The 16,239-nt window shown below is 34.2% G+C and overlaps 1 protein-coding gene across 1 annotated transcript; it reads right to left on the bottom strand.

The window, feature by feature from the left end:
* Positions 1-2,717: 2,717 nt before the first annotated feature.
* Positions 2,718-12,252, bottom strand: LOC128559256 (uncharacterized). Its single transcript, XM_053550504.1, has 6 exons — positions 12,049-12,252; positions 10,610-10,890; positions 8,146-8,338; positions 5,347-5,415; positions 4,462-4,572; positions 2,718-3,844 (listed from the first exon to the last, which is right to left on the bottom strand). Exons 1-6 carry the CDS (start codon positions 12,250-12,252, stop codon positions 3,509-3,511), a joined length of 1,194 nt encoding a protein of 397 aa, XP_053406479.1. The 3' UTR covers positions 2,718-3,508.
* Positions 12,253-16,239: the final 3,987 nt, after the last annotated feature.

The following is a 16,239-nucleotide window of genomic DNA, read 5'->3' as shown; positions in this document are numbered from 1 at the left end:
GCGTTGAATTCTTCATGTTAGGAAGTCATTCAACTGACTTACGGAAGGTCGGTGGTTCTACCCAGGTGCCCGCTCCCGATGAAATAATGCATGGATGGGTATCTGGAGTCTTATTCCACCATAAAAGCTAAACAATTACCATATGACCTATAATTGTGTCGGTGCCAACAAAAACAAAACACAACAAAAATAAAATGATATGTACTCAATACTTACTTTTCTTTTACAAATAACGATTGTCGTCCTACAATTTATTTCCATACAGGATACAAGAAAACATGTAATAATTCCAATATAAACAAAATGATCAAAGTCATCGACCGATTAAACAATACACATGCTAGTAAACGCTCGGCATATCGTGTTTCTTGTAAATGTGTTTCATAACATTAGAATAGTTAAGAGCATTGCAGCGTACTGGTGTAAGCAGTATTATTTGCAGCAAGTCCTTAGTAAAGCTTAATAACTCCTCCATTGGACATATAAATACATGTGATACAAATAGCAAAATAATACACGTCAAATTACATATGATAGACAAACAGAAAACATGCACACACAATTACAAAATGAGAATGTACACATAATTACAGATACTGTCTATAACTTTAAACTCAGTTTCTCCGAAAACGAAAAGGAAACTACGTTAATTGAGTCTTAATGTTTTACATGAATGGGTCTGAAATCTCAGCCACCTAAATTACATTAATGTTTGTTTGTTTGTTTGTTTTGGGTTTAACGCCGTTTTTCAACAGTATTTCAGTTATGTAACGGCGGGCAGTTAACCTAACCAGTGTTCCTGGATTCTGTACCAGTACAGACCTGTTCTCTGCAAGTAACTGCCAACTTCCCCACATGAATATCAGAGGTGGAGGACGAATGATTTCAGACACAATGTCTTTTATCAAACCGTCACGGAGAACATATGCCCCGCCCGGGAATCGAACTCGCGACCCCGTGATCCGTAGACCAACGTTCTCCCTACTGAGCTAAGCGGGCGGGCTAAATTACATTAATGAGACAGTCATACAAGTGCATTCGTTTTAGCGCTTCCGGCAACAGAGGAAACAATCTTTCGATTGGTCAGGTTGTCGTTTACAACAGATGCAAGCAAGGAGAGACTAGCTGGACGTAATTTAGCAACAGTCCAAATGCTTGACACATTACGTTTCGGATGACAACGTTTGAAGTTGTCAAAGTCTTCGGACGAGTCAATTCTAGCACGCCAAGACGACTGTTCGTATGCGTATACAGCTCAACAACACAGTTTTTTTCAAGTGATCTTTGGTGGAAAAGTACTATCTGCTTTGAACTGGTTCAGATACGCTGTGAGATTGTATTTGCATAATAAACGCAATATGTCAGTAATAAATCCCAGCGATTTATTCTTGCACATATCATGCTGAAATATTCGCAGCATAGATATCTTTCCACATAGCTCACCGGGGGTAGGAACAATAGTTTTTAAGTATCGATATGGGCTTGTAGTGAGGTAGCACCTAGCAGACCTGTAACCATATACGACCGGGTGAGGAACGGGAGACCCTGGATTCTTTTCAAGCAGAAGTGATAAGCGACTTCCAATTGCTGGTAGCTGGTATCGGCTATGTCGTTCAATAATTCGCAGCCGAATAGTGCTCGAGGGAGTACGCATGTTCTGTATAGTTTCATGACAGTGCTTGGATTGGGCCTGTACTTCAGGATATCATTCCAGTAACAGACATAAATGTCCCGCGAATCGTTTGTTTAACTGTATCGATGTTATTTGGGTGTTTCCCTGACGTTGACTGGACGATACCTAAGTGTTTATATACTTCAGTTTCTGATGTCTGATTTAGTCACTCCTGCATAGGACATACGACTTGAATCACTTTATAGTAAGTAGGACATAATTACGCCTACATATGACATGTTTTCAAAAGATCTTCTTACATCTTTTATTATCTATCAGAACAGGAATCTTTCAATGACATGTGGCGGCTGTAAGAAGTCTCTCCCTACTTAGACTCAGTTAGGATGCGTAAGGGTGTGACACATTTCTTTAAATTTTATGAACATATTCATTGTAACCGAATCTGCTATTGTTTTGCTAATGTTTTTTATTCTATAGCGCGATCTTCTTATGATTTTAGAAGTTCATCTTAGGAGTTTGTAAGTTGTAAGTAGAACTTACTACAACTCCCTTTCCTGTCACTGCCGTATAAAATCTTTCAGTACAAACAGGATATCTTTAGAAGTTCTTGCAGTTCAATTAAACTCGTCTATCGGTTCGTTCAATAAGATATTTCGTCTTTGTGCTAATGCAAATAAATCTCCGTGTTATATTTCTAAAGAACAATATAAAATAATCCTATATCAACAAAAGATGGTTAACATGCTGTTATACCTGAAAGCATGAATGATTTATCTCACCGCAGCAATTTTATAATTCGTATCTCGTATCTTCCACAATCAGTTAATGAATAATTTTTAACAATTTGAAACTGAAATACACCGAATAGTTCTTATTTCAATAACACTACGATGTCCTTATTAAAAAGCAATGTGAATTTCGTAACCGTTTAACTTCGTTTAGTATATCTACCACATCTAGCTAAATGTTCTTCCAAGTACACCAGTTTCTTAACCACTCCAAAGCCATGTATACTCGTACAACCGTAGCATGATAACAACTGCTCTTGATGTATTTTTGTGTTACACATATATTTCTAATAAGTTTTCTTTTTTGAGAAACGACAATAAATTGATAAGATGATTTGTTTTAATAAAACACACATTTAAATAATAAATATTTTTAATATTGATGCAAAAGGTCAAGAACAATGATCCAATGGAAGCATTTAGCCTCCATGCCACATACGGATTTCTAAGTGATTAAAACCCCCCAAAATACATAGAGATACATGAAACAGTTAGACAATACAAAAGGACAGACACGTAAAGCACGTCTAATGCATTTTCTTTCTTCTATTTAGACAGTCAAACAGTTCCCTTTAATATTTGTCACAATATTCATTAACACAACAAAAATTGGCCCAGTTGTTCGAAACATTAACAGGCTGTTAAACTAACCGGCTGTTAAATTTTGATTCAAAATAGTAGTTTTGGTTGGAAACACTAGTACAATATGATATATTTACTGTAAAGAAATCTTAGTGCTCATAATCATTAACTCATCTATTAGTTTTTCTAAGTTTTCTAAAATGTCGAAATAAAACTCTAAAAGTTAATCGATTTTTAGCTTAATCGCCTGTTAAAGTTCTGAACAACTGGGCCATTAATTACTTCATAAAACGGATTGGCCACTGATTGATCAGTTCCGTATAAACAAGCTTTCTTTTCTTTATAAGAATATATTTTTTTGCGTTGCGAAATACACAATTTATTTCAAACATTATAAAATCAATAATACAGTTATTGACGGGGTGGACTACATTGTTTTTTCAAAATATGACATAATATTTGATAAGAAGGTGCAACCATAAAAAATGTTACATTTCTAAAAATGTCATCTTTGCAAATCTAATGGTTTCCTTTTCCCTGCTTTTGGCTGCGCAACTCCTTTAACCAAAACACCAAATTCTTGGCACAATGCAGGCCAGACGACGAATTCTACTGTTGGCTGTTCCATGTCAGACAACCGTCTTGTGAATGGTTTGTAGGTTTCTTGGTCAAATGGTACACCTTCTTTGTCTTCGGAGAGCGACAGCTGGTCATTCCACACTAACAACAACCAGCATATTTCAGCACAACTGAAGGCGTATTTTCGTAGGGCTGGGTCAATATCTCCAGAGTTTATACACAACCGCTGCAGAATTGATGCAAGCGAACTTGTCGAATACTCCTAAGAATAAATAATAAATAAAAAATGTTAATATATGTAAATGGACAATTTAGCGATAGATTTATAGTTTAAAAATCAAAATCATCTACCATTTAGAAACAGTAGTCAAAAGTGATATGAAGATGAACTAAAATTAAAAAAAAAAGTTTTCCATTTGTCTTATGAAATATCGCCACCACTAGATTAACACCACAAAACGATTCGTAGCACAAATGAGAAATATATATGTATATATTGTTAAATATATATTCGCAAAACAAATGTGTTTAATAGAATCTGTGTATTTTGATCCTATACAAAATGTTTTCTAAGTAAATTAACCTCTGCGGAACAAGTAAACCGATTTTTTTTCTACAAGAAGTCAACGGAATGACTTATGAAGGCCGAGTGTGGCAAAGGTCGCTAAATTGCTCCTCAACCATTTTGGTTGGACCTTTCCCGGGATACAAAATCTTTCATACCAGAAAGCTATCAATTTAACTGATGGCAGGTCGGTTTTTTATTCAGATTCCTGACTAGTGTTTTCTCCATCATCGAAAGACGCCATATGGTATAAGATGTGCCGTTAACTTGACGAGTCTATACTTAGGGGAGATATTAAGACAATGTTACAATACCTGGGCCACATTCCTTGCAGCCTCTGTTGAGAGTTGCATCCTCAAATCATTCAATGATTTTATCATTTGCGCATTTTTTGAAACTGACACTTTCTGTTGCCCATCTTTACTCTGTAAAATAATGTTCTGTCTGTATATTACAGAAACGTATAGTATTTAGTGATGTTTTGGTATAAGTAGTAATACCAGGTCACAGCATTATGATTATGGAGTGATTTTGCAGTAAGCAAATGCAACAAGAAAATATCTCTTTGACAATGTATAAAGTGAGTGCATACCATTTATCAGTGTATACTAGAATGTGGTTAAATAGCATACACATAAAAAGTTCTCATTTTAGATACGACCGGCAACGACGGTGTTTTATTTTGGTTATATTTTCCCCTCATGACACGTTTCTAAACATTACTGAATCTGGATTGGAGTTTTAAAATGAATAAATTTATATGACGGCATGGTTAAACGATACGTCAGCAATAACATATTGCACTAAGCGTAAATATCAAAATAATGTTGCAGTTCTAATGATATTGGCAAATAACAAATAGTTGGAGAGCTGCGTTTATCAGTGTATTTTTTCCCCACCGTATCTATACCATTATCAATATCGCTTGTGAATATATAAATTATATAAAGATGTGAGTTAAAATAGTGACAAAATACTTCGCCATGTTTTTATTAAAGTTGCTTTTTTAAATTTTGAATTGACAAAAAGGACATATCTCTAAACAAAAAATCAAATATATTGAACCTTTCGAACCTGCTGTCAGATGTAGATGTGCAAGAGTGCTGTAGAATTATCACTCTAACACTGCTAACGCATCTTGTATTTGAGAAACAACCTGCTTGTTCTCATTCCTTAATAATTCATAAAATAAAAATTACCTGCAGAAAAATCCCTCTGATCTGCGGGACCTGCCCCTTAAATTTTTCATTGCAATAATAGAAGGCATCCTGTAATTGAATTCAAATATTGTGCATAGAACCACTTATAGATATTCATTGAATACATCCGATATATAATAAACAAATCTCGGGCTCAAATCAGATTTTTTTATCATCTTTCAGATGTTCTTATAATAACCAGAGGTACGTTGCGACGATTTCACCGAAACATTCCTATTTGACATTCTTAAGGTACATTATACTTTTCCTATTCGACTTTCTTAAGGCAATCAGACACTAAATAGGAAAATGATGCGAAAAAGTGGTAGTCGCATAGTAGTGAATCAAAACAGATCTTGGATACGGTGCTTTGCTCTGTACATTTCATTGCAAGTTTTTGCTGAAATCGTATGACAGATCTATATAACTGATATTTAGGTAGCATTTTCGTACTAAAATACATGTAATAGTATTTGTTATTTTGTCTTCCACATTGTGATTTTCACGATTTGCTTGTAATAACAAATTTTGGTATAACTATAAAATTGTTCCAAATAAATGTCAGATGCGCTTACTCCAAAATGCGTTCACTCGAAATTTTTCAAAGTTCCTTGGCACTTCGATTGATCGAGATTTGACTTTAATAGCATTACAGAATTTGGCATGGAATCCTATGTCATACACCATCACTACAATTTAGGGTCTCATTTTAACCTGATTCTACAGTGTGTTTGTGTGACTGAAAATATTTTTCTTGCTTCGAACATCACGTCTACTTTTCTTTTGTTTTTTTTTTGTTCAGCACTGACAACATTCTTTAAGAAAATGTGGGTCCCAGTGTGTGCTACAGCCATTGGAAGTTTCTCAGTTTTATATTTGCTGGTCCTTTGGGATCATGGAGTTCAATCAGAGCTGTTATATTTTAATCTCTTCAGATAGTTCAGCACGACATTTAGGATGTGTTAGTGTACTGTTTAATTTTTCAGCTTAAACATTTCGGCCTGGTAGGTTCAATACTCCCGCTTAAAAAGCTTTGGGTATAGTTTAACCACCCCTTGGGATACGGTGCCTGCTTTTTAATTTTGAGTTTTGGCAGTTTCTGTGATATGCAGGCTCCCTAGCCACAGATTCCCTCTCTAAATTCCAGTTTGTATAGTTCTGCCCATTGTTTTCTCGTTAAGGACACAGCCATTATTTTATCTGGGGAGCATACGCCGCCTTTCAAGACATTGCACTCTGTGCACCATTGAAGGTTCCATGTGTACCGCCGTATTAATACATTGCGGATGTCTCTTAATTACATTCTGGTACTTATAACAGTTCTGTTCAAAACCGGGGCTAGAGGGCATGGACGGGAGCTTGCACTTCTTCTATCGTACATGAACAGGCTCAATCGAACCGAGCCAGCAACATTTTCATTTATGTTGTGTTGGGCGAGCTATGGTGCTAGGGGGCGTGAGAGTTGTTGCACTTTTCTTAGACTCAATTAAACTTAGTCTGATATTACTTTGCTTGTTTGCTATCTTTGCTTCCAAAGGAACGTCTTTCGGACTTTATTTATATAGAATAAAGAAGTTCTGCTATTTAATGTGTTCATGCCGTATCTGATATAGATATAGACTGAGCCCAGTTTGGCAATGAAAACGATATAATCTATGAAATAGGCAGAAACAGCGAAGTTCCGGCTTGCGCGAGCATTTTCATGGTGAAGTATAGCTTAATCAACTTCCGTTGGCTGAAATAATGGCGAGGCGAGAGAACTACTTTATTTTTAAGAAGGATTTCAATCGGTAGCTGTGGATTATTTTGCGACTATATTTAAATAGACAAAATATCGGTCAAATTAAAAACCAGAAAGACATACGTCGGACACGAAACAGATAATATAAGAGCAGTCTTCAATTACCTTAAAGGGGGTATTCAAAGGGAACATAGTCTCTTGGAGAGCTTCTTATATAGCTCATATGGGATAGCAGAAAAGTTGCGGTCAAGAGGGCGTGAAATAAACGGGCGTAAAACAAACTAAACGAATCGCTTTTCAAGGACGCTGTTCTCATTTTGATATTTACTCTATGATCTCTGTATTTGTGAGGTAACGATCTCAACATTGTATGACATTTGACATATGGCTCCTGAAAGTGCGTGATAAAATGATAGATAAAGTCCAAACAAACCAGGGGCTTAACTACAAAAATGTCGGACATGGAAGTCCCGCAATGGTTTCATTTTAAATTGGATGAGGTAGGAATACTTGACGTAGTTATAATTATTCAAAGTCAAATAAAGGCCAATACCTCCAGAAAGAATAATCAACCATTAAAGTCTCGAAATTTATGTTCATGTCCACCCGTGTATGCAAAGTTTTACTTCAGTTGGATTGAAACTGTAGTTGTTGACTATACAATGTTCTGATACAGTCCAAAAAGTGGCCATTACTCCAGATTAAGTAACAGGATGGATAAAAATCCAGACAGTATGCGCATTTCCACCTCATACGGGTGACATAAAACAAGTTTCACTTGAAATTGGATGAAAACTGTTGGAGAAGTTGAGTATAAAATATTCTGATGCAGTTGCAATATGTCAACGTTCAAACAGGGCCTTAACTAAGGAAAAATTAATCAGACATTAAAGTCACGACATATGGGTATGTCCACTTCATTTTAATGTTGTAAACTAAATTTCATTCGAATTGGATGGAAACTGAAAGAGTGAAGTACACAAGAAAGTGTAACATACGGATGGACGGACGGACAGTTCAAACGACGAGGGCATGAAAAGACGCTGAATGATAAGTACCACTACCACTTCATGTAAAATCCCGACCTTCTCCTTTTCATCTTTCTTTGCTTTGTTTTCAAAAGCGTCCGACCATTCATTGTCATATATTTCCAAGAATCGCTTTCCAAGTTCTGTTGGCCTGTTAGCATCACACTGATCTGCTAGATCTGGATTGTTGTCTCGTAATTTGTCACCGTAAAGCTTGCTTAACCTGAAACAAAGAATGATATACTCTACAATTATATGTTACAAGTAACATAAAGTAATAAGCCATTTACATACTTGTACTTTATAATGTTATAAAGTATCATTATTCGTTTTGTTCTGTTTTCCAATTTTATTTTAATGTCTATATCTATAAATATTTAATACTTATTCTAAACTACTAGTATATATTAGAGCTCAAGAAAAATCCAACATTTTCTAACCCGTCACATAAATTTTGATCGTAATATACAAACACACACAAGACGTGTCTTGTCTTGTAAGTCCATTATTTCTATCATTAATAAATATGTTTTAAAGGGCAAGGAATACCTGAAAATAAGGTAATTTTATATAAAAGCCATCTTCAAGTCTTTTATAATGCTGAAAGAATTTTTAAAATCGGATCACAATTGAAAAAGATATGGCAGTTTGAAATTGCGTGTAAGATGTAAATCATGGTAGTAATCATTATACAAATGTAGCTAGAAAATGTAGATAAATTATTTTACAGTAATAATAAATATTGTTCAAAGATGTTTCTAGAAATCTAATAAATCCCCCATTTTATATTTTGTTGCCATGGAAACAAAATGGCCGCCATTTAAAACAAATATTTAACTGCTCATAACCTTCTCAGTTTTAAACCAATTTTGAAAATTCTTTCACTTATTTAAATGATTAAAGAAATCCTAGCAGACAGAATTAATATAAGAACAACATTGCCTTTCCCTTCAATGTTTCGCTAGCTATTGAAGTAGTAGGCTTTTTACTATTGCATACTTGTATGAAAGAACGGGACGGAACTTTTAATAATAATATGAATTTTACGTGAGTTTCACGTTAACGTAACTAACTATTTACTATTTGCAGCATGATTAAAGAAATAATTATATAAGATCTTAAGTTTATAAATATTTCTGCAAAGTTTTTTAACGCAAATGCTTAACTGAAACAGATAAAATGTACGGAAGCCTATTAGGGCTATTTTGTCGTATTTGTTATGTAATAGGTCTTATGACTTATGTATTACAAGTTATATGTTAGCTGTTACCTGTCACATCAGGTTAGAAAAGAAGCGGGAAAATTATTTGTGAGTTAATGGCGGATGGATGTTTGTTTAAAACAGTTCAATACACTGTTATTGTTGAACATTTCTGGATATGATCTCTACGAAACACTGATATGTTACTTATAAAATAACAAAGTGACTTTTTCCCTACATGAATGAAAATCATGTTGATACTACCACCTAAATACAACAACATCAGCAGACTTTTGCTAGAAAACATGTAACCGACATTTAATGTATCAGTAACTGAGTGCATCTCGGTTACCAACAGGTCGTTATTGGTGATTCTCTAACTAATATCATCAAATACTGTTAAAATCCTTTTATCGGCATCTATTCACAATTTAATGCCAATATTGCGTTTTCCATCACTTGGATGTTTGACAGAATATACCCGGCAGTATAGCCGCTTTTCTCTTCGCGCAAACGTTTTACATCTGGACAGTGAAAGTTGACACATTCTATTTCTTGTTTCAGATCCGAATGTACTTACCGGTTACCTTACTGCCGGTAAATCGGGTGAATTTGGTAGAAATAGGAATAGCCCTACATACTAGTAGTCTTCCTGTTTTTTCATAGGTAACATAAAAAAAATTATACAAGTATTTCGTAAAGACCATATTAAGAAATTATTAACAATTTACAGTATATGTACAAACGTATGGAACAAGATCAATTTCTACGAGTAGGCGTGGTGTAAGGTAGGTACCAATTCACAGGCTACCAAATGAGGACAGACATAATATTTACTGATACTCAAAGGAAGGGAATGCAGAGAAGAGTTTCTTTAGCATCAACGAAATAGTCCATGTTAAGTTTGTCAATAGGGGAAATAAGAATTCTTACTTACTGGAATATTGGTCAATCAATTTCCCTCAATGTCAATGTGAAAAACCCATCCGCCATTAGCTCACTAAACGTTTTCCCACTCCCCTCTAACGTAACACATAATACGTACACCCTAACAAAAAGACGTAGTACATAACATGTAATACATTAATTCATAATAGACTTAATAGACTTAAGTTATAATGTTAGGACAATCTTTAGATTAAATGTTGTTTTCAACATTCAACAGGCACATAGTCCAGTTCCTTAAGAAATTGTTATACAACAAAATAAAACCATGAAATTGAAACATAAAGAATAATTATCATTTTATCATGTCGTTAAAAAACTTTCAAATTCTAAAAAGTATAAAGTCACCTTATTTTGAGATCGTTCACCTCCTGTAAGCTGTTTTTTAAGTCTTCCTTCATTCTGTGTAGACGTGTAGCTTTATCCTGAAGTTCCATATAAGCTTTAGATAGCTGATCTTGCAGTGCAAGATTTTCACTTTTTAACTGATCATTCTCTAGCTGAACATTTCGGGACCCGGAAGCTTGTTCTTGTTTTGACTGATTTCTCCGAGCAACACTCGCAGAAGATGGTCTCTCTCCAAGTTTTGTCACTTCCTCCCTTTCTGAGTCAATATTCTGTTTTGAAACCTTTACAAACAACGAAGTTATAAGTAAGGCAGCAGAACACTGGCAGAAAAAAACTTTATCAATTAATGCTCCGAATTTTAGTATTTAATTTTTGACGTCAGTTCAAACATGTTGATGATAAATAAGTATAAATTAATTCTCGTTGTTTTTAAAATGAATAAAAGTGAGCAATGAATATAAAAAAATCCTAAACAGAAGATGACAGGTAATGCATATGAGACCATACAGTGGCATATCTTTGTGCTTTAGAAGGAAATTACAGCAAAGATTTTCTTTAGAAAAAATGCAGTACTACTTCAGTACGAAATGTTTTATAGTACATACACATTTATATATAGCCTACAAGTTAAAGCATAGCAAAAGTTCCTTCTAGGGCACATATATATAAATATAAAATGATCATCTTGTAAAGTTTTGGTTGCAATGTCTGTTTTATACTGCCAAAAAATGTCAGGTAAGTATTTACGCTAGTTATTTAACATAAATTGTTAAATCCAACAACAAATTAAATCTGTTACCACTTTCAGTAGAGTAAATACGGCAATAAGCCATTGGCCCGGTCAATCCATTAAGATTCGATGTGTGAATTTGTTGCGTATAATAAGAGGGTCGCAATGGGGTTTGTTTTCACATATTAACCATGCATTTGAAGGTAACCATAATATTTAGTTGTTTACATTTAATTTGCTGATATATGCCTATCTGGTTGACTGAATGTACATATGTTATATTCTTCAAGAATGGAGAAAATAAGAGAATCAATCGAGTATTATGTAATCCATGGAACGCGTTCAGTCAGAGAGTCGCCTCAATTGAGAAAGAATAGTTTAACGTCAGAGGTTATTTCTAAGGTCACGGAGTTTAATTGGCCAGCTTGTAATTACAACAGCTTTCGATATCAGTAGCTCAGTCAAGTGTGACTTACCGAATTAAGATATTCCTTCTCAAGAGAAGGAACAATAACAAGGAAAAAAAAACAACAGTTGTATGAATACCTAACTAAATTTAATCTGAAAAGGAAACGTGCTGTTTTCAGGTGTGTAGTTCACGGTTTGATGTACATTTCTCTGTTATCCGTAAATACATGGACACTCTAACACAAATTACCCGCGAAGATCTAAAAGGCTGCAATAATAGCAGAAACATATATGTACTTACAGTTACTTTTCTATCTTTGTCTGCTTGCTTAGACTTTTTCTTTTTGTTCAAAAGGACCAATTCATTCATTGCACGAGTGTAAACATGTGGCGGGACTGTCTTTGCTTCGAACCAATGTGTTAAATAATTCCTTATAAAGTAGTCATATACACCCTCTCCAAGTCCTGGATTAAACTTAGTTGGAACTTGTTTCGGTGACGACATCGTGCTTTAATTCCTGTTAAATTAAACACTAGTGTTTCTCATCAAATGCTTTCCACTTTTGCAGAAATGTTCCGAAAGATGTTTTCTTAAAACATCAATTGCTTCATATTCATGAAAATTTTAAATCGAAATGGAGCAGTAATTACCCGGAATCAGTAATAATTGTTTAGCAGATCGGAATACCCAAAATGCTTTTCGTCAAAAAATAAGAATTTATTCATCAATATTTGCGTATTTGACTTTCTGATGACAGTTTTTCCGCTATGTTATGGTGGTACTTCGTGGTTACATGTAAAAATGAAATATAAAAACGAGTAAAGTTATATTTCATCTACTGCCGTAAGTCTTAAATTTTGGAGAAATAGGTCGATTAATTACAAAATAAAAGACAATATACCCAGGTATCACTAACTGACGTATATACTAATTGATACGTAAGTTAGTTTCGTTTTGTAAATCACGCTCGATCACAACACAAAACTGTAAAAGAAAAAAACCCAACTAACGTAAGCTCATTTATTATAATTTACTTAATTTACATAAACTATGAAGTGTTGCTTAAACCTAATATTGAAATGTCTTATTGTTTTATTACTACACATTTGATAAGAGAATTTAAAACGGAATTTTTTTTCAAATGTTGCGTTAGTATACATTGTATATAAATCGCGATATAGATTAAAGTTTATGTTTATAAATGTGAAAGAACACAACCTAATTAAATTATAAAACTCATGACATTTGAAGGCTCTAGGACTAGGCAAGACCATATCAAACAATACAGTTGTAATTCTACAAAGAATTATGACTTTACACTGAAATCTACAGGTCTACAAGTTTTATCAATAACTATTAATCGATATCAACGCTTATACATTAAAAACATGGATAAATAATATGTTCCTTTATTTCTCTTGACAGTTATCAACATAATAACATTTATAATCTGAATTTAAACGCGTTTAAATGTATATTCTGTTATGAATCATTAGTGAAATAGTGAAATATCGAACATACTGTTGCTACGGTAAATCTTACCTTAAACACAACGACTAGTTTCTTTTTCGCTACTCAAATTTACTTCCTTGTTACACATTGTTATGGCAAAAATTTTAAGGCCGTTCAATAATCTTTTACATCATGTCTTAGCCTGTATTCAAACATTTTATTGATAAATTTCAACAACTATTAGCGGTAGAATGAACACTGTGAGCTAAAAAAAATTATATTGACTGCGTAGGGGCAATATGTCAACTATTTTGTTTAACAGTTTAACAACTTTACATTTTAACCGCTTAGGAAGAAAATAAATGGCTCACTAGTCTCATTTTGAAGATCATTGTATAATCAGTGGCTGTGCCGATCATTTATAGAAATTATAAAATACTTTTACACAAAAGTCATGTAAATTTCAATTATTCAATGGTATGGAAAATGTGCTGATGTTTTGTATGTTTTGTTTGAATGCTCGTTTGCTGATATCTAAACGTGTAAAGTTACCTCAAAATTCCGTTTTATTCTTGCATGCACTTATCTGTCCTACAAGTGCGCATTACTTTTCCTTTCACGATTCATTCTTTGCTTGATATACGGACGGACAAGGGCTTATCTTACAAATGCGAATTAATTTTTGTTACAGTCTTCAGCTGCACATTAATTTCTGTTCTGTGATATCAATTTGAGTGTCAAAAATTGCATTTCCTGTTTCCATATGTATTCTATTGTGAACTTATTATGTTACGAATTTTCAAAAGCAACAAAATATGATAAAATTAAATATTTGAGTATCTTTGATGGTAATATAAATGTTTTTTCAGGAACTTTTATTTCATTCCGGCATAAATATGTAAATGGCTGTGCTTGGTCATATCTGTTATTTGTCCTATTACGACTGGCACACAGACAACAGACAGAGGGGCAATTGAGAATAAATGCCTTTCAGTAGCTAAGATTTAAATGGACAAAATTTGACAAAATTGTAAAGAAAATTCTGCACATACGTATCGTATTATCTGTCCTTGTTTGTTTGTTTGTTTGTTCTGGGTTTAACGCCGTTTTTCAACAGTATTTCAGTCATGTAACGGCGGGCAGTTAACCTAACCAGTGTTCCTGGATTCTGTACCAGTACAAACCTGTTCTCCGCAAGTAACTGCCAACTTCCCCACATTAATTATCAGAGGTGAAGGACAAATGATTTCAGACACAATGTCTTTTATCAAATCGTTACGGAGAACTCACGACCCCGCGATCTGTAGACCAACGCTCTCCCTACTGAGCTAAGCGGGTGGGTCTATCCTTGTAACTGACATGTCTGCTTTAGGCTCTCCTATTTTTTCACTGAAAAATTACACCTCAATAAAAGTTTTTGTTTACGCAAGGAGGAATATTACTGATATAAATAAACAGGGAAAAAAACAGTGAGAAAACTTTTCACTAATAAACTTTACTTGAACTTGTATTTATTGCAATAAATATACACGTATACGAAACGATGAAGATATTGTTAAAATCTGTGCAAATACAAGATGACAGGATTTGTTTTTGTTAAACATAGAAGATCCGGATATAACTTTGGGAATATAACAGTTTCTTTTTACAAAATTATCATTTCTCATCTGGTTACATGATTTCGTGTAAGTCTGTTTTTTCATGTAACGTATACGATCCGCTTCACGATCTATCCTACATATGACGAACTAAATGCAATTCATGGCTGTTGCAGATTGCGGTTGGTCTTCATGGTCGCATAGATACACTCTATTTAAATCAATTAGTTTCATGAAAGAAAACAATGCTTAAGCTTCCCTCGCTTCATCTTCCCAAAGTAATATAAATATCAGCCTTTAAGAAATGTCTAAAGAGGCAAAAATGATTCTTCATGCCTACCCAGGCATTACACCTAAAGTCTAAGAATATATTTAACAAATATCCAAGGCCTTCGAGTGTTTTTGTCGCCTGATTTATCACGCGTCAGGGTTTAGATGTGCAGGAACTTAAGCACGAGGACGTTAGCTCGAGTGATTAAATATCTAAGCATCTGAAAGATGAACCGTGGTAGGCCTAAATTAAACGACAAATAACAAAAAGGTCTTAACTATTTCATGTTCATAGAAATCTTTTGATAAAAATTATGCTTGGCTTCATTTATCCAAGTAATAATGAACCGGGCATCATGCGGAATTTCGGCGTCATAATTGACGCTATAATGCTCTCTTACCGGTCCGCGCGTCGTCTGTGTTTATCGCAGAATATATATATAGCCTGACCTTTGGTTAACTGGAAATTAAATTGGGCCATATTAGAATTATTCATTACCTTATTTTCTTTTCCATTCAACAATTGTATTTTTAACCAGGTGACCATACAATTGATTTTCCATAGTGGATACAGAAGAACATAATGAGATTTGTAGTAAGTTTTCGTACGACTCCCACGTAGGTCATACTATCTTTATTCACTCCTACTTAAGTTGTCCTCGTAGGAGTTAGTAAGTCGTACGTATGCTTTACTATAAATATCTTTGCTGGCACCAGAAAACTGACACACAAAACCATTCACTATAAAACTTGATACATTTAGAATTGCACTCAGCTGGAAAAAAGCTTATAAAACTCGCCCGTTGCCTCGTTTGAGTTGATATTTCATCTGGGAGCCCGTCCAAATGTATCTTCGTATTGTGTGCCAAAAGAACAATGTTTAATAACCTCATCAAAAGATTGTTTGCATGTCATATTATCTTGAAGTATGAACGATTTTTCTTACTGTAGCAATCTTATTCTGTTGAATAAATTCCAAAAATAGTCAAATAATATTTAACAATTTGAAACTGGATTCGAATGAATAATCCTTATTCAATAACGCTACATCATTTTAATCTGTCTTCTTTATTGGAAAAAAACCAATCTGAATTGTATGTTCGTTTAACTTCTTTTAGTAACACATCTTCACACACGAAAAATTCAGAGCTAGAAACTTTTCCTAGTAGAC

This window comes from Mercenaria mercenaria, chromosome 9, assembly GCF_021730395.1.
Source record: "Mercenaria mercenaria strain notata chromosome 9, MADL_Memer_1, whole genome shotgun sequence".
Taxonomy (NCBI): Eukaryota; Metazoa; Mollusca; class Bivalvia; order Venerida; family Veneridae; genus Mercenaria; species Mercenaria mercenaria.
This window is presented reverse-complemented; position numbering and strand designations above follow the sequence as displayed.